Source organism: Falco punctatus (genome assembly GCF_963210335.1).
Source record: "Falco punctatus genome assembly, chromosome: 7".
Classification (NCBI taxonomy): Eukaryota; Metazoa; Chordata; class Aves; order Falconiformes; family Falconidae; genus Falco; species Falco punctatus.
The window spans coordinates 38,906,226-38,924,104 of NC_137587.1; the positions used below are offsets into that span (position 1 = coordinate 38,906,226).

Sequence of the window (17,879 nt, forward strand, 5' to 3'; positions counted from 1 at the left end):
GAGCGCCCCACGTGCCGCAAAGGGCGGGAAGGCGGGAAGGGGCGCGGGCGCCGGCGCTCGCAGTGGTACCACGTGACAGCCCAGCCTCGCACTCCGCAGTTCCCCGCCCCGTTACCGCGGCGCCGAGGCTCCGCCCCTCCCCGCGGGAGTCATGGTCAACGGGACGGGGCCGTGTGCAACCGGTGGGTGTGTAGCCGCGGGGGGGCTGTCGAGGCGGGAGGAGCAGGCTCGGAAGGTGGGGGGCTCGGTCCCTTGGCGGTTAATGCGGCCGTCGCGGTGGCGAGGGAGGGCCGGGGCTGAGCGTTTAAACCCTGATCCGTGGAGAGGCCTCCTCCTGCCGAGGCCAGTCTGGCATGTCAGCCCGTGGGCAGCGCCAGGCAGCCACTGTTAGAAAAGGCCCTTAGGGCCTGTTACCAACTTGACATCCTTTACTAAAACACCTGAGGGTATACACAGTAAAATGACTGTCAAAAAAGCCACAGCTGGAGTGTCTGACTCGGTAAACATTAGGAGATTCAAATATGAGGCACAAATTGGAAGTTCTGCTGCTCATGGTCCTTCTTGTTTGGACAAGTTGAGCATAATTCTGGAAGTAAACCAGGATTTGGAGCTCACAAATATGAGAAGGGAGTGCAAGGCAGGCACTTCTGTTCAGTAACAGGCTGCTGGTGGAGGGCTGTCTCAGTGCTGGGCCAAATATCTGACCTTCTTCATGCTGCTGGGAATTTAAGCTGCTATAACAAAGAATGCCTTCTTCACACTCCTGTAGTGGGAGTTAATTAAGAATGCTATTCGGTTTTTTGCTCAAAGAGAATGAAAGTATAGATTAAGACTTTGCATCTCAGGTACGACCTCATGCAAGCTATATTAATGACTTAAATATGGGATCTATTTATGCAGTTTTTCAATGAGCGCTTCAGTAAACCACATGGAAGTGCAGGATTGTCAAGCAGCTGTTGAAGCATCACTTGATCTCTGTACACTCTTAAGTACAGCTATTTCCTTTGTGGTATCGTGTAGGTGGGTTGCTTATTCATTTCAGTATGCAAAACATATTTCTGTAGCACTCTATTTAGAAGTGGAGGTCACGGGAGGAATTTGGCAGCATCCCATCTCTACTGGAGGTCGGTTCCCCGAGTGTCAGGGCTGCTACAGCTACGGCACGGAGGTGTTTGAAGGCGGACGGCCACATAACGCAGGTTTTATGACTTAAATTTGTTACTGGGATGCTTTGTGCCAGCCCAGGCAGCCGGGGAGCCCACGGCCGTCGCTAGGCAACGCAGCCCCGCCCGCGGGCCCGCCCATCTCCGGGCAAGCTGAGGGCAGTGGCTTCACTCAGCTGCCGCGCATGCGCCTGGTGAGGCGGCTGGCGCGGCCTGGTGCTCTCCCGCTGTAGGGCAGGGCGGCTCGGCCGGGCCCGGCCCCGGCCCCATGGCCGCCGTGTTTCTCGTCACGCTTTATGAGTACTCGCCGCTCTTCTACATCACCGTGGTGTTTGTCTGCTTCCTCGTCACCAGCGGCCTGGTGCTGGGCTGGTGAGTGCGGCGGGGCGGCGGCAGTGGGGGCAGCGTGTGGGGCCGACGCCGTCCCTGAGGGGCTGGCCCTGCCCGTGGAGGCCGGTCTGGGGCGATGGGCCTTGGCTGCGGAGGTCTGGCGGTGTAATGAGGTGGACCGGCGTAGGAGGGAGGTGATGGGAGTTGGCACCCCTTGGGGAATGAGCTCCGGGAGTGTGGGCTGGCCCTGGGGTGGCAGCGGTGGGGGCAGTGGGGCTGTGTTGAAGAAAGGAGGGTGAGGAGGGCTAGCGTTGACCGAAGGGGAAGAGTTGCTGTTCCAGCAGGAGGAGGATGAAAGCTGTGGAGAAAACAAGGTGGGCAGGAGAGGACCTGACCCTGAGTGAGAGAATGGGGGTCAGGTAGGGCTGCTTCAAGGGAGGAGTTTGGCAGTGTTGGAGATAAACATCTCAGATCTTCGTAGCAGATAAAATGAGCAGATACTGAGTGAGGTGCCTGGCGCTAGGCTGAGTAGCAGCTGAATCTTGTAGCCAGTCTGTAAGGCAGGGTTGTTACTGAGGTGCCAGAGTACCCAGGCTTGCTGATGTGATACCAGTCTATTCCACTGATGAAGCTCAGAGAAGAGGGTGTTTCAGGTGAACTGAACAGGGACTGGGATGGGGAGGAACCTTAAACAACTGATCTGCTAAAGTGTCTAGAGGTGTTATGAGTAGAAGACTTCCCTTCTTGTGTTTGAGAGGATTCAGCAACGATGTCACTGTTGCCTTTTTCAGAAACAGGGTCCTGAATGTCCTTGGTTCAGAGCACTGCCAACTCAGGAGTGTCTGTAAATGTAAATACTGATACTTGCCAAGTGGATACCATTGATTAGCAATCAAAATATTTTATGTAGGAATTGGGAATTGTGTGGCTTCTGGAGAGAATAAGTTGAGTTATTGCATTTCCTTCCATTGGCTTAACATTAATATCGTAGTGCTGTACTTCAGTGTTTTCCATCATTTGTCTCTCTTTGAATTACAGATGTCTTAGCTGCAGCTGTTCTCTTGGCAGCTTATAAATACTCTGCTCGACTTTTCTTTAAAAGTCTTCCCCTTGTTTACATCAGTTTGTTAGCTGCCACTGCTCAAACATATGCCATCTATTGCTTTCAGCGTGAATGAAGCAGATCTTTGATCTTTCAGATACACTTTTTGGAAAATTTTTGTTCTTGTTTTGCATTGCCTCCCCTAGTGCTGGGTACGTGGTAGTGAAGGCAACTGGTCTTTTTTCACCTTTTTGCTGGATGAAGCTCCACCTCATTATTTACTTGGAGAGAGAGGTAGTAGAAATCCTTTTCATAATTCTCTCTGTCCCACTGCATGCTGACGGTATTATATTGCCAACTGCTCTTCCTTTTCCATTTCATCAGTTCTTTAAAAATATTGTCTTTACAAAAAGAAGATACTGAATCATGATTCAAATAAACCTCTGCATGTATATCCTAAACCAGTGATCCTTTTATCAATTTAATCATTATTTATCTGCCTATAATAAATGCTTTGCAATCCCCTGTTGTAAAATGTCTGAAATAGTTGTGCCAGAAGATCCTTACATCTGCACACATGTCCATTGATGCTTTGTGGACTACAAGGTGTTCAGAGGACTGTCCAGATGCATTTTTGTTTCAGGATCAGATTCTAGGTGCATCTACACTAGATACTCTTGCAGTTTATATAAATATATACAAACTATCTTCAAATTAGCTTTTTAAGGAACTGTTAGTCAAGTAGAAGCAGTGGCGGGGAGCTCAGCCCATACGAGTATGTGCGTATGTGGCCAGCTGCTCAGAGGTGTTTGCTGCTACCTTTGAACTCTGCTGTACCACGGCTGTATGACAAAGAGCCTCCAAGCAACTTCAGTGTGTCTGCAGCCACAGTTAACAGTTTAAGTGCTCTTGAACTTACTCATGAAAACAACTTGATCCTTTATTTGCTACACAGAGTACTAGAAAAGCATATGGTGTCATATGAGTACATAATACATGATATATTGCTGTAATGACATTTTATTTTCCCCATCATTTTCAGCATCAATTGTCAGCTTGTTTTATGGATGTGTTTGTGATGGTGTCAGGCAGCCTAAAAAACACCAACTGCTTAGGAGTGTTAATGTTTTCATTTGCAAAATTATGCAGTGATTTGATGAGTGTCTGTTTTTATGGCCAGCCCTGGATACCTGTGGGTCTGCTGAGAGAGTCTAAGTAGGTTACTGCATAGGTAGCTTTCTAGAGCCAGCTCAATAGATGCTCTGGTCATAGGAATGAAGTAGAATTTAGATTAGCTGAATACAGTCCTGTGCATCGCCTTTTTAGCTGGAGATTAATGCTCACGTTAGACTCGGCACCTGTTTGAAGTCTGGACTGCTCTTTGAGAAATTAACTCAGGAGTAAAACCGTTGGAAACTCCTGTCTTTTCTAAACTGGCACTGTTCTGAAGAAATTAATTTTCCCCTATACTAGCTAATGATCTGGGCTGATAGACTGTGAGATCATAAAATAAAAACTATCTTTATTTATCCTTCATACACTGAATACTACCTTAAAATTTACAGAAACACTGTACTTTATTGTTGAACAGAAAGGCCCTTCTGCCTTCAGCTGCTGGGAAAACTGTACTAGAGGCTTTTTTCTATGCCTGCTTTTCATGGTGATTATCCTGTTGCTTTCGACCAGCAAAGAAAGTTTCCAAAGAACAGGGTTTTTTTACTTCAGAATCAGCCAGATGGTATAAAACAGGAGGCATCTTTATGTGCGGCTGGAAAGATTAGCTCCATTGAGTTTTGGATATTGAGTAAGTGAAACAGCTGCTGCACCTGGTTCCTTTGTGAGTAAGATGTTTAACTTGTGTACTTCGTTACAGCCGTGGCTGCTTTTGCTTGCATCGGACAGATTTGACCTTCTGTGCATGCAAACGAAGTATGGGTGAGCACCCTATAGTATATTATTGAAGAAATGCAAATGTTTTCATCAAGGTCTAGCAAGCCAAAGGACTTTATCAAAGATGGAGTAATGAGTATACAGTATTTTCTGCCAGCTCAGTCTCTTTCCCTTTTGGTGTATCGCTGACACTCAGGCACACAAGATGTTAAATGGCAAAGGCAAGTATTTGTTAGACTGCCAGGAACAGGTTGTTGCTATTGGGAATGGCTTCGAGAATTTTTTTTCCGTCAACTTGAAAATCACTTTGCTGTTTTTGCCTGTTAGTTTTACAAAGGGCACCCCTCCAACATGAATCAATAGAAAGGAGCCCAATGTTAGTAAAAGCTCTACTTTTCTTCTTTGTTTGACACACAGGAGTTGGAAAAGATTTTTAAAACCAGGCAAAAGTAGCAGTTAAGCCACAAAATTGTCTGCTTGGCTCAGAGCTGTATTGTACATGAAATCACCAATTATCAAACTGATTACATTGAAGCTCTGGTAGTGCTCTTTTCAGCTTGAGTTATTGATGTGAGACCTACCTTACTGTAACAGCTGCTATTTCAGTATACTAAATGGAAAGAATTGATGCAGGGAAGAGCCAATGGTTCGTGCCATTTGGAGTTTTCCAGTGCCCAATATTCTAATGACTGCATAAACCAAAATTCAAAGCCATTAAACAGGCCTTCACATCAACAGTACAGGTGGCAGCAGTAAAAGCACAAGTTCAGGGAAGTACAGCCTGAGCTAATTAGTAACTGTTTTCTAAAATACATTAACAAAAGACTCCCACAGCCTCTCCCTGTTGCCTTACTAATGAGACAGGACTGAATTAATGCAGTTAAGGAAATCTCTTCAGTCTCCAAAGTAGTCTTCTGATTGCAAATCTGGGACAGTTTCTCTAATCAGCTTTTGGTTATGGAAAGCTATTGCTATCACCTTAAAAGTGAATTATTTTTAGCTAAGTGTAAAAGAAAGTCTGTTGTGGAGCTTGTTCTTCTGTAACTGTTCTTTTAAAAGCCCCAGGTAATATGAAAATCTTGGAGTTTTAATTGATGTTGGAAATCATCCCAAAATATCCTTCCTCACTTGCTTTGATTTTTATTTTGATTCATAGGGTGTTTAAACCTTTAAACCTTTGCTTTGTTATCCTTTTAGAGTCAGAACATCACTTGGGCTAGCAGGCTGGCTTCAGCTTTGAAGAGGTCTTACAGTCTCAGCTTTGATTTGGACTCTTGACTATTTTGCACTTGGTTTCTGGCTCAGGATTTATTATTAGCATATTACTGTAATTGAGGTTTATATGGGAAATCGAGATCTTAGTCTCCCATAAGGACATCTTGCTGGCTGTAGTTACAGCTAGAAATATCTTAGGGCTGAATGATTTACTCTTAAGGTCTTCCTATTGAACACACTGTCCATTAAGGCTGTTCCATCTTTGCAAGTAGTGATTTTTTTAGAATTTTTTTTGGAGGGGCGGGGGGTGTCCTGTGACAGGTTGTGCAGCAATGTCAGTCAGGGGAAGGCTCTGGCTAACCGTTTACCACTAGAGGGCATTGACCGTTCTCATTAATTTTACGCTCTGGAAACACAGGAGTAAAGTGTTCCCCCTTTTAAAATTTTCTGTATCACTGTGAAGACTCCTACCTTCTGCCATGAAAAGTTGAAGTCAGACTGGCAGGCTGTATTATGCACGTATCCTAGCAGATACTCTGCAAAGCCAAGCTAGCTCTATTTGTTGTGCTGCTTGCTATTTAGAGCTGAAGAAAAACTCAAATGTGTCGCCATCAACACTTAACCCACTTGTTCTTGTTTCATGTCTCATAGGTTTGGTTTGGGTGTTCCTGTTATTCTGAGAAACTCAGAAGAAACAGAATCCAGCACAAGAGTATTGAAAAAGCGGATGAGACAAGTGAAGAATCCTTTTGGGTTAGAAATCCCTCATCCTGCTACAGCTTCAGTAACAAGTCAGTATATTTCTGATGTGCTTGATTTTCATCAGTTTAGGTTCCTGAGCTTTCTCTTTTCTTGCTCTTGCCCTTTTCTGTTATAAAATTCCTCAGAAACATGCTTCCATCATTGCAATACAAATAATTAAATGTGTTTTTAAAAGTGAAATGTTTGGATATTTAAGTACAGTTTAATTTTTATTAATTAAACACTTCCTGCTATAACACATTTTTAAGTAACAAAAACATTTGCAGATTACCAGCTACCACTGGTATTTTTGTAAACTGCACAGAATTGTAGAATTCATGAAAGAATATATGCCACCCACTTAAACCTAAGTCCAGATCTCCAGCGGTGTTTGGAAGCACACTACTGTTAATAAACAAATAATCTTCCTGTCTTTCTATCTGTGCTTCAGTGGAAACCGGATTTAAATATCTATTTGGATCAGAGTTCAAGTGGTTCCTAGCATCCTTGAAATTGCCCACATGAGAAGTGAAATTCATGCCTTTCTCCATCATTAGGGAGTAGTAAGCAAGATCTTCCACCAACACAGATGTGGAGCTTTCCTATGAATGAGAAAAGGGCTGCAGCAGTTTTACCGCTCCTTCAACATAAAAACCCAACAAACCTAACAACTTAGTATTCAGGTAACTTGGATTTTTCAGGAGGTTTGAGCACTTGAACTCTTGAAGGAGTTCTGCTCCTGTTTGTGCTGTAAGTGTTTAGAAGTTAATGGTTTGGGTACTTGATTTTTAGGAAAGAAGCGGAGCACAGAGGTCCTTTTATTATCCTCCCTATGCATGATGATCAGGAAGGCCTTATTCTTTGAGACCACAGAGAGCATTGTAGGCCAGTGATCCAATTAATACCATTATCTAAGAAGGGAATGGACTTTGGGCTAGGAGTTGTGCTCTTGGATCTCGTAGTGAGTGTGTAAAATGTTACCAGAAGTTAAAATTTACCCTTCATAAAATCACGTGCTCTTTTTTTAGCTTGATCAGCCATTTTATCCCCCCACACCCACTTCCTCATCTCCATTGACTTTCAGAAGCACTAAACCTAGGCTAAATTCTTAGATTAGATTATAAGGATAAAAATCTGGCACACTGAAGTTGTTTTCTGCTTGTTGCCCTTTTAAGAACGTACACTTAGCAATTCCAGAAATCCTGCATGTGGGTGAGTAAATGAAATCCTTATCTTCTTTCTACAAGAGGGTATAACCCTGACACCTGATTGTCTGGAAGACTGTATTCTTACGTGTTACTGGGGCTGCAGTGTTCAAAAACTCCACGAAGCATTGCAGAAACACGTCTACTGCTTCAGAATAAAGACTCCTCAGGCATTAGAGGATGCTCTGTACAGCGAATACCTCTATCGACAGCAGTACTTGTATCCTTTTTTTAAGTTGTTTTGACAAAATATGCTAATTTATTGGCACAGGCAGTGTAGAGACTTGTGAACATTCAGCAGTTCTTGACACAATATATTTATGAACAAAAATGATGACAAATATTCTTTATGCAAAAGTCACATTTGTCTATAATTGCAGCTATGCTAATTGTTTTCCTTGACACATACAAAGCATTAAAAAAAATGACAAGGAAGAAAAATATTGTCAGTTACCAGAAGATGCTCAAATTGTCGATTTTGGCCCAGTGCCTAGATCTCGCTATCCGTTGATAGCATTGTTGACGTTAGCTGATGAAGAAGACAGAGAAATATATGATATTGTAAGTAATACAAGAATTTATTTTAGGGTCACTGTATTTAAGGCCTGAATGTTTCAGGAGACAGGCTTGAATAAAACAGCCTCATTTCCTTGTCCCCTGGAATTTGGTCCCTAACTTTGTCACTGATGACTCGGAAGGCGCATGGCAGAAGAGCAAGGATAGTTATATAAAAATTATGTATGCCATTCAAAAGATGCTTATGATTTTCACAAAGCTCATATCTGCAAAGGTCTCTGTGGTAAGCCCTGTGGTCAGATGAGCTAGCATTGTGGTAGGTTAGTAAGCTATTACTCGGAATTTTCTGATCACATAAACCTGTGGTGGAGCTCTTGGGCTGATACGGTCTTTTGGATTGCTGTTGGCAAGGTAGGAGGATTTATTTTTCTAGTGTCTGGCACAGATATTTGAGCTGATTGCTGACTTGACTGTTTAGGAACATAGAAATTACCTTTCTGCAACAGGCCCGAGTATATGTAATGCAGTATGTTATGCCTCACAGTAGCCAGCTCCAGGTCATTTACAGGAAGATGTGAAGGTCTTGCAGGAGGCTGAGATGAGATACTTGGTTTCCCAAAAGACTCTCTTTTAAAGCAGCTTCAGCCTTGTCACATGCAGTGCAATATCCCTTCTAAACTCTAAATCGACCGATTCTTTTGGACATGCTTTTATCTCCCATCTTTTCATTTGGTTGATGACCTGATAGTGCTAACTGCTTGAACAATAATGGATTTCTATTTGAACTCAGAAGCAAATTGCCTAAACCCACTGAATGCTTTTCCATACATACATTGGGCAATTGTTTGTGATTACACCTGTGCCTAAGTAGTCTGTTCCCTTTCCAAGTGATGCCTGTCATTCATTGGCTTCATTTCACTTGACCTTAGGACTGCCTTCCTCCCTCCTGTCCCCACACGGGATTGTTTCCCCCTCACCCCAGCTGTTTCCCAGATAAGTATGTCTATTTATAGTTAGAGCTCAGATTAATTTAATATAAAGAGACTGCAAATTTCATATTTGAATGTGTTTGACATTAGTATGGATGTGAATTTGTAACACCTCTCTCTTGTTCCTTAACATGAAAGAAAGGGGTGGAAGGAGAAGTGGTAGAGGTGTTTTTCCTCTGGTTTGGGAGAAAAGGAACACAACTGGAATCTGTTAGTATGGTCAAAGGAATAACTCCACCTGAACTCCTTGCCAATCAAATGTCAGAATTGCATCTGTTGTTGTTGAGACAAACTTCTAAGATATAAATATAGTGTGGGAAGGGATCTTTGCCTCTGTGGCCAATATGGTATTACCACATTGTTCTTGCATCAGTACATCAAGTTCCATCTAGAATTATTTTTGTGTGTGTGTATGTGTACATCCACCCTACAGATGGTGTTCCGGTATCTCTTTCCTGGGGGGGGGGGTGTCTCACTTTCATCCTAACTGTATTTTTGGCCACATCATACCTATTTGATTCTGCGCTGTGATTTTCCTTTAGCTCCAGAAAATTAGCATGACCATATATAAGAGTTACAGAAACTGAGGACTGGCAGGGCTAAAGTGGAAGAAGGCTTAGCTATCAGGCCTGTGTACAAAAGAGAAGACCGAGAAGTAACTTGATTATGGTGTACAAGTATTTACAAAGAGAAAATACCTAGTGCTTAAGGGGAAGGGGTCCTATAATCAAATAGCATAGTATTTCTACTAGATCATAGTATCGCCGTGTATGTTTCTATACTATAGGACAGCACAACAGAGAAGGCAATACCTTGACGATCAAGATGCTTGTGTTAGGAACTGGTCCCATTGACAGTTTAGAAGTTTGCCTAGGTGTCTGAACAAACAATGAGCTGGGACATGCGTCATCATTGAGAAAGCACTTATGTTGTGGTGGGGTGACATAATAGAAATCCACTGAGAACCATTAACTTTTAAACTCTTATTCTCAAAACACAAAATTTGTCATTTTATTGGCGATTTAATGGCTTTCAGGTTCTGAAACGAAGCTAATAGTGGTGTGGGGTTGTTTTGTTTTTTGGTGATTTGGGAGGTTTTTTGTGCACAATTTGGGCATTGTAATTTAGAAAAAAAAAAACTTTGTTGCCAAAACGTAGTAAACGTAGTTAGTATAAATACATTATGTATAAGTACATATATATTTAAACTCTGCATATAATTAGCCATGTGTGGATTTTGAAGTGCAAGTCAGATTTGCCTTTAAAGTACTTTTTTTTTTTTTTTTTTAAACAGAACAGCTTTCTTCTATATTTCATTTCTCTTTTGACAGCTTCTGGGAACTACAATAACATTGAATTTCACTTTCTTTTTTTCCTGCTTTTTAGAGGCTATTACATAATTTGGGCAGGGTGAGGGTTTTTAGGCACAGCATGCAAGCTTATTCAGAAAAATGCCTCTAAAGTCAGCCCATGGGGTCCTTTCATAATCCTTTCCAGTGAAATTTGTCTTTTGCCTACTCAGTTTACAAGCCAATCAGTGACACCTCTCAATGCTTTCCAGAGTCTAAAAACTGTGGTCCTTGTGTTTGTGACGAAAGTGGGAGAAAGTAGAGAAGACTTTGCCTTTTGCATGTTCCCCTGTAATTCTGCACTCAGACTTGAGCTGACAGGGCTGTTCCTTGTGTTGAAGACAGCCCGGGATGTGGCTGCAGAAGTTGTATGGCACTTAAGTGCATGTGCTTGCTTGGGGCTCAGTTGCTGTAGGAAAGTCCTCACAGTTTGTCAAAGTCTCTCCCATCTAGGAGAAGCTCATCAGGAGTTAGTGGGGTGAAAAGAGGAGAGTGGGAGCTGCTACTTCTGGTTGAAATCATTACTCAGGTAGCCTCTCCGAGGCATATCCATCACTCTACAAGCAAGCCTTACTTCAGCTGCATAAGCACTTACCTTTGGGAGGACTGCATCTGCTCAGGTGCCTTGTTGGTTTGGGGCCTAATTCCACTAGGTGAGAGTGGTTAGAGCAGGCCTCTGCTGTAAACGGGCCATAGAAGGGCTCTGTGGAAAACTGGGGCAGAAAACTGAAGCACCACAAAGTGCTCTCTTGTGCCACGTTCTGTTTTCACCTTACCCAGTATATTTTTTTGATCTGTGCTTGAAGTCAACGTTGGTCAAATCCTGACTGTTTTAAGGAAATAAACGGGTCAGAGGTTGTAAGAAAGTATGCAGTCTTTCAAGCAAACTGTTCTATATGATTCATATAATGAAAAGGAAGTTACTAAACATAGCTTTTTCTTGGTAGATTTCAATGGTGGCTGTAATTCACATTCCTGATGAGAGCTACAGACTTTCCTGCAGGATATTATATCAGTATCTACTTCTAGCTCAAGGTCAATACCATGATCTGAAGGTAAGCCATGTACTGAGTCTTGTTTCGTTTGGGCGACACTGTTAAGTTTAGTTTGTGTAGGATTTCAGAGCCTAAATTAGTAAAAGACATTTATTGTCATGCAAAGAATGGGTAATAGTTAAAATTATTTTATCAGTCAAGTAGTTCCAGCCAAAGTTACTGTACAGAAATATTTTATATGAAAATATTCAAGATTTCCTGGAGAAATTGCTTGATTTGGTCTATGAGGCCTAGGTCATCTTCACTTACTAAAGCAGTAGCAAGAAATTAGCTGCCCAATGCTTCCTCTTTACAGAACATTTGTTACCTCCTTGCTAGTCTCTCACGTTCTCCTATACTGTCCTGCAATTGGGACAGCCTCAGAAGAAACTTTTTTACTTTCTTTTTACTGCAATACATGCACAAAGGTTAGGAATCTGTCTAGCACATACCATCGTAAGTTAAACCAATGCTCTCATTATTCTGTTCCAGTTCCCCTTATCTACACATGTTGTGGGGCCATCTTTGTCCTGTGTCTGTCAGGCAGTTGATGATGTGATTCTGTGTGATTCACTGTTACATTACTGTGATGATAAAAATAATGTATGGTATTGGTAAGCTAGAAATTGGGCCAAATCAATTCAATTGAGTCGATTAACATTTATTCAGAAATAGATTTTTCCAAAGAGATGTTTGTCCTGGCCATTTTTTGCTGATGTAGTTGATCCAGGTAAACTTCCCTGCTGATCCCCTTAAGCTTTCTTTTCATGTATGGTTGCCATTGTAAAAACAATGCATAAACTGAACAGAAATAACTGCGCAGCTGCATTCTGTGTAGTTGCATAGTATGCTCTCTATGGGTGTCTTGGGCTGCATGGTAGTTTACTGGCTCTGTTGAGTGATCACACCCAGAAGAATTTGCACTTCACATAAGATGTGGGGGGTTGTAACATGAGCAAGAGTGGAATGGGTTGAGTGAAGTAGACTTGACAACTGGGTGGATGTATTTTTTGGTAGGAATGGATAGAAACATCCCTCTAGGCCTAGAGAATGGTATACCAGAAACAGAAACCGGAGCTGCTCAAAACCTGGGCAGTTGCATTAAAGTTCATGCACGTACGTTGATTTGACTCGGCTAAGATTTGATGACTTATCCTTAATATTTTTCCAGTGGTTTATGTAATTTTACACTTCTGAAATACCTTTAACTGAAGGCCAGGCAACTGTCAGGACTCAAGCAAAGAGTGAGTCTGGCACTGTTTGACCCAGTGGAAACCAGTGAAGCTGACCCAGAGGCACTTATATTGCATGGGTGTGTTCAGGTATCGGGGGACAGTTTGTTTACCTCTAAATGTTTGTGTATTATGTGTATTTTAGCAGCTCTTCATGTCTGCAAATAGCACTGCACCAGCTTCAAGCAATACGTCCCCTGGTGAGAGAAGCACTGACAGAAGCTTGCTAGAAAAGGCTGGACTGGCTGAAGATGAACCAGAATTGCCTGAAGAAAACAGTAAAGACTGTGTTGTTTGCCAAAATGGCACAGTGAACTGGGTACTCCTGCCCTGCAGGCACGCGTGCTTATGTGATGGCTGCATTAAGTATTTTCAACAGTGTCCAATGTGTAGGCAGTTTGTACAAGAATCTTTTCCACTTTGCAGTAAAAAGGAGCAAGATGAAGATGAATCAACCCATCTCTTGCAAGATGTTCTTCCTGGAAGAGTTTTTTAATGGGGAAAACATAGAAGAACTGGGTTGTATGCACCAAGATTAAATGTAGAAAACAGACTGTTTATGGGAGGATATGTAGCGTTCACTTGTATGGTTTTGCTTTTTATTGTTAGGTAATTCTCAGCTTCCTCGTTTTTCTACGCTCCATATGCTCACAGCAACACTAGGCTTCTCCATGCAATGTGGACAGAAGTGGTGCGTAGGATTTCTTTGAAGGATGTGATTTTATTTATAATTTCTTACTAGTTTTTCATGGAGTACTATTGGAGGCTATTTTGATGACTAAATTTAGTATATCTACTAAAAAAAGAATAAAACTTGCAAGTGAAGTTGCACACAGCTCATTCTATATTTATCGTATTTAAAATACTAGAGCAATATTATCATTTTAACTCGGTATAATTTAGAAACGTAGCACTTTACAGAACATCAGATGAAGGAAAGTAAATATTCTTCATTGTTAAATTGTATTTATTTTGTAGATGAAGGCTGGACTATGGCAGGAGCTCGGCGTTTAAGGCCTGATTCAGGACATTGTTTCTGGCTGTTTTGAAAGATTTGTGTGCATGTGTGTGTGTGAGGGACCTTAGCCAAAGCCCACTGGAATGAGTGGAAAGACTTTTGTGTTGATTATTGTTGGCTTGAACTAAATGTCGCTGACACTTTCAAGCCTGAGCCTCTGCTATGTCATCTTGAGGCACAGACTTTCAGTCTTGTTAGCAATGGCTGTAAGAGCTTGTTTTCCATGTAAATACTAGTTAATTACTCCATAGAGTGGTTACTTGGGCAGTTTTGTGATGCTATTCTTAATATAAGTAGCCTGCTTTGGGGAATTTCCAATTCTTTTTACTTGCATTGTCAGGCTAGATGCAAAGTTAACTATTTACCTTTTATCAACAGTCCCAGGGAATTTACTTATTCTAATAAAGAAAGAAGCTGAAGAATAGCAGAAAATCACTTTTTTCCCTCCCGTGGTGTATTATTAAAAGCAATAAAAATGGCTGTTGAGAAGAGAAGGTGTTGTTTTGCTTCTTGAGAGAGCTGGATTGTCCTAAAGACAGATGGGCTGGGTTTCACACTTGTTCATATAAGGCAAAAAATACAAATGCTTGTTAGAACCTGTAAAAAAATGGGGAATAGCTGCTTTCTGTTGTCCCTCTTGTTCCCTTGCAGCTTTTCCCCACATCCATTTCCAGGACAGCTGCTCAGTCTGAGAGAGAGAAAGCCGTGCTCCAAGCTATTCAGCTGCACTCTCCTGCAGCTCCTTTAACAGTGCTCCCGGTACAGGGTATGCACAAGGTGCTGCACACCTCCACACCAGGGAAGGAAGCTTCCCCTCCTCAAAGGTATTCCATCTTTCCATCATTCATGTTGTTTTTTTTCTTGTTTTGCCATGACCCTGCTTCCAAACTCCTGGCAGTTGCCTCTGAGGAAAAGATTTAGGTGGTGGTGGTAGAAAGACTAATGCTTAGTTGTAAAGGCAGATGGAGGTTGGGAATTGATGTATGTAGCCACAGATTTCCAGCCAGTGATCAGTAGGCTGTTAGTAAGACAATTTATCTGGTCTACATAAAGTGACCTTCCTTGCCAGGGACAACTTGGGAATAAACTGCTGGCCAAATCAGCCTTCTGTTTGTGCTGTATATCAAACAGCAATTAAATACCTTGGTGTCTGTCGGGACTGAGCAGGACTTGCAGAGTACTTTAGAAGACAGATGGTTCCGTGTGGAAATCATCATGGCAAAGGATGGTGTATATGCTACAATCCAGGAAGTTGAGAACAGCAAGAGGAGAGCTGAGGGCAAGGTAACAGCAGAAGGAATGAGCACTGGTGGCAGCAGGGCCGTGTCTCAGATAAGAACACAGTGCGGATGTGGAGCGACTACAGTGTGATGCATCTCAAGTAGACCCAGAGCTGCCTGTATTAAGAGAGTGTAAAGATTAAATATCATATGGTGTCTTCACCACTCAGGGTGGATCACTGAGATGCAATGAGGACTTGGCCTCTCTGTCACTATAGGCAATCCTCACCAGGTCACTTGGATGCATGTCTCTTGGTGCTAGTGAGAATATGAATGTGCAAGAATGAGTGGGTGAAATCAGTCTTAAAAATAAAAATCACCTTCCCTTTCTATGCGGGCTTGCATTGAGTTTTGCTAGCTTGATTGTGGCATGCCTGCTGGAGGCAGTTGCTGAGTTTAGCCTCCCTATCTGTGTTATTAGTCTTGTCGTGCTGTTAAAGGGGAGCAGCTAACGTGATGATGGTGGCGATAATTACTCTTCAGGCTTTCCTTCATATCCATGTGTCACTGTTGTGAAATGGAGAGCTGGTGTAAATAGTTCTAAGCCTCTGTGGGCTCTCAGAAAAATTAATATCAAGACCAAAGAGCCTGAGCCGTGACACTAGCTATCCCCATACACACAGCTGATGCTACCAGCATGTGGGATAGTGGCTGTACAGCTCATTATTCCAGAGGAGCAGGTTAGTACTGTGCTGGTTTTAACCTGGAGTTGGGCACTGTCTGGTAGTTAGCAGGGACTTGGTTTGTCCACGTAGGTGATCAAAGAGGTGTTGTTTACTGCTTGACCACACTCATCCCTGATATTAAATCAATTAATGAAAAATTTCCCAACAAGACAGTGCGATCCGAATTTGTGGGCTTGTTTTATCTCAGAGTGAAATGGTATTCAAGTAAACCCTGCTGAGAATTGCCTGGTCTGTCTCATCCTTCAACCAATCGATGCCAGTATTAAATAATAATTGCAAACAGGATGTGGCTGTGCTGAACTGCCAGGCCATGTATTTACCATTGAGTTTGTCCCAGCTTTTCATTTGTTTCATGTTCTTGTAATAGCATTTTCCAGAGATGCTTAGTTGCTTTATCAGATCTAACAAGCTTCCTTGCTGGCCCAAATCAAAGACCTGGCGGAGAGTTATAAAAAGTACAGTAGCTGGCTTATTATGTTTGCCCTTCTTCCAAGAACCCATCTGAAAATATAGATTAGGTGAGAAGTAAAAGGAGCAGCTCTAAAGCTGCCTTGTGTGTCCCTTGGTTGTCTTAAAACAGGAATTCAAGGCTCTAAGAGAGAAATAAAACCTTCCAGTGACCCACAAAAACACAGTATATTGGCAGAGGCTGTTCTGCTCGGTCACCCTGTTGTAATAGAGGTAATATAACATTTCTCTTCCACTCATTATAGATGATGTTTATGGATTTGGTGACATCAAGGAACATATGCAGACATATGTTCCTTGATGCAGGTAACAAGACACTTCAGCAGCGTTGGTGTATTACAAAGTTGGAATGATTTTTGCTGCAGGAGAGAGGTGGGAGGTACCTCACCGCTTGGTTTGGTTCATCAACTGTAATCAGAGCTGAGGCTCTGAAATTAGTTATCACACTAAGTCCCAAGGTGCCTTTCCAAATGCCAATGGACTATGACGTGGACATCTTCCTTCTGTATAGAAAGCTGTTCTGTTAGGGTCTTCTCTCCTTCCTACCTGCCTTCTCCAAGTAGAGGGCAGATGGTAGGAGGGAGACAATTCCAGTCAATTAATCTTAAAATGGTCTTCCCATTCCCATGAGGAATTCAAAATTGCCATAAGGCACTTTGAAAACTGGCTAATGCCCTGACCCCTACTTCTTGTGGGCTAAAGTGGTGTGGACGTTCCACTACAGACCTTGTAAAGTCTCACCACCACCACTGAGGATGATCGTTGACCATCAGAGTGCTGAGGCTGTCTGCCGAGCTACCACAGCCAACACTACCAGCCTGGCACAATGCTGTTCTCCATCAGGGAATAAGGGAATGGCGAGTTCAGTATCTCATATTTTGGTGGGTCTGAGCAGATGAGAACTCATGTACATGTTTTGTTCAGCTTCAAGGCAAGCTTCTGTGTGAATCTGATTAAAATGATTAATTTACTTGCCAACATCAAGCTTTAAACCTGAAGTATGGTAAAAGGAGCCAGGAATCAGGGTCTGAGTTTCTCCTGCTAGTTTGTGCGTTGTTGAGTCTCTCCTTGCCCTGACAAAGCTCTGCGAGGTCTGCCAGGTGAAGGAGGTCTCTGCAGTAACTGGTCACCAGTCACCATTTGCTCAATTGTCCTGATACCCAGAATAAACAAGGACTCGCCTCTGTTACTGCAGTGGATGTGCAGCCCCTGCAAAGGCTGTCCCTGGTGTCCTGCATGTTTATAGCTGATATAATTAATGCCAGGAATAGCTGAATTTTATCTGATACAGCGAAAGTCCTCCTCCGAACTAAGCCATTAGAAAAGCTTGGTATAGTCTTGTGGGAGTATGCTGGGCAGGAAGGGCAAAGAGAAAACCAGAATAAGGCTTATGTTTCTGGCTAACTTGGGTATTGCTACCGTTTTAATGTTGCTTTGACAGCATGCAGTAGCCTCATAATGGAAATGCTTACCTGAGCGCAGCTATCAGGCCATGACCAAGCGTCCTGGAGTCCTATGATTTATAGGGTCCTCCAAAACCAGCCAGACCCCACGCCCTGCCTCGACACTGCTCTCTCAAGCAGTCAGTGCTAGCCACAATCCCCTGGGATGTTTGCCCCAGCTAGTGGCCACAGAGGGGCTCAGAAAGTCTCTGCTGAACAGCGTGGAGTTGCTCAGGTGGCTTTACCCATTGTTTCTCTATTGCTTTTGCTCGTGTCAGT

General features: G+C 42.8%; 1 protein-coding gene across 1 annotated transcript; it reads left to right on the top strand.

The window, feature by feature from the left end:
* Positions 1–1,090: 1,090 nt before the first annotated feature.
* On the top strand, positions 1,091–14,218 carry CGRRF1 (cell growth regulator with ring finger domain 1). Its single transcript, XM_080394437.1, has 6 exons — positions 1,091–1,535; positions 6,292–6,431; positions 7,629–7,806; positions 8,000–8,147; positions 11,388–11,495; positions 12,852–14,218. Exons 1-6 carry the CDS (start codon positions 1,432–1,434, stop codon positions 13,200–13,202), a joined length of 1,029 nt encoding a protein of 342 aa, XP_080250563.1. The 5' UTR covers positions 1,091–1,431; the 3' UTR covers positions 13,203–14,218.
* Positions 14,219–17,879: the final 3,661 nt, after the last annotated feature.

Bases quoted from the DNA above. Each gene is read 5' to 3' on its own strand.
- CGRRF1 (XM_080394437.1), top strand. From the start codon at position 1,432: ATGGCCGCCGTGTTTCTCGTCACGCTTTATGAGTACTCGCCGCTCTTC. The intron at 6,432-7,628 runs GTCAGTATATTT...TCTTTCTACAAG, and splicing joins TGCTACAGCTTCAGTAACAA to AGGGTATAACCCTGACACCT. The intron at 7,807-7,999 runs GTATCCTTTTTT...ACACATACAAAG, and splicing joins CTCTATCGACAGCAGTACTT to CATTAAAAAAAATGACAAGG.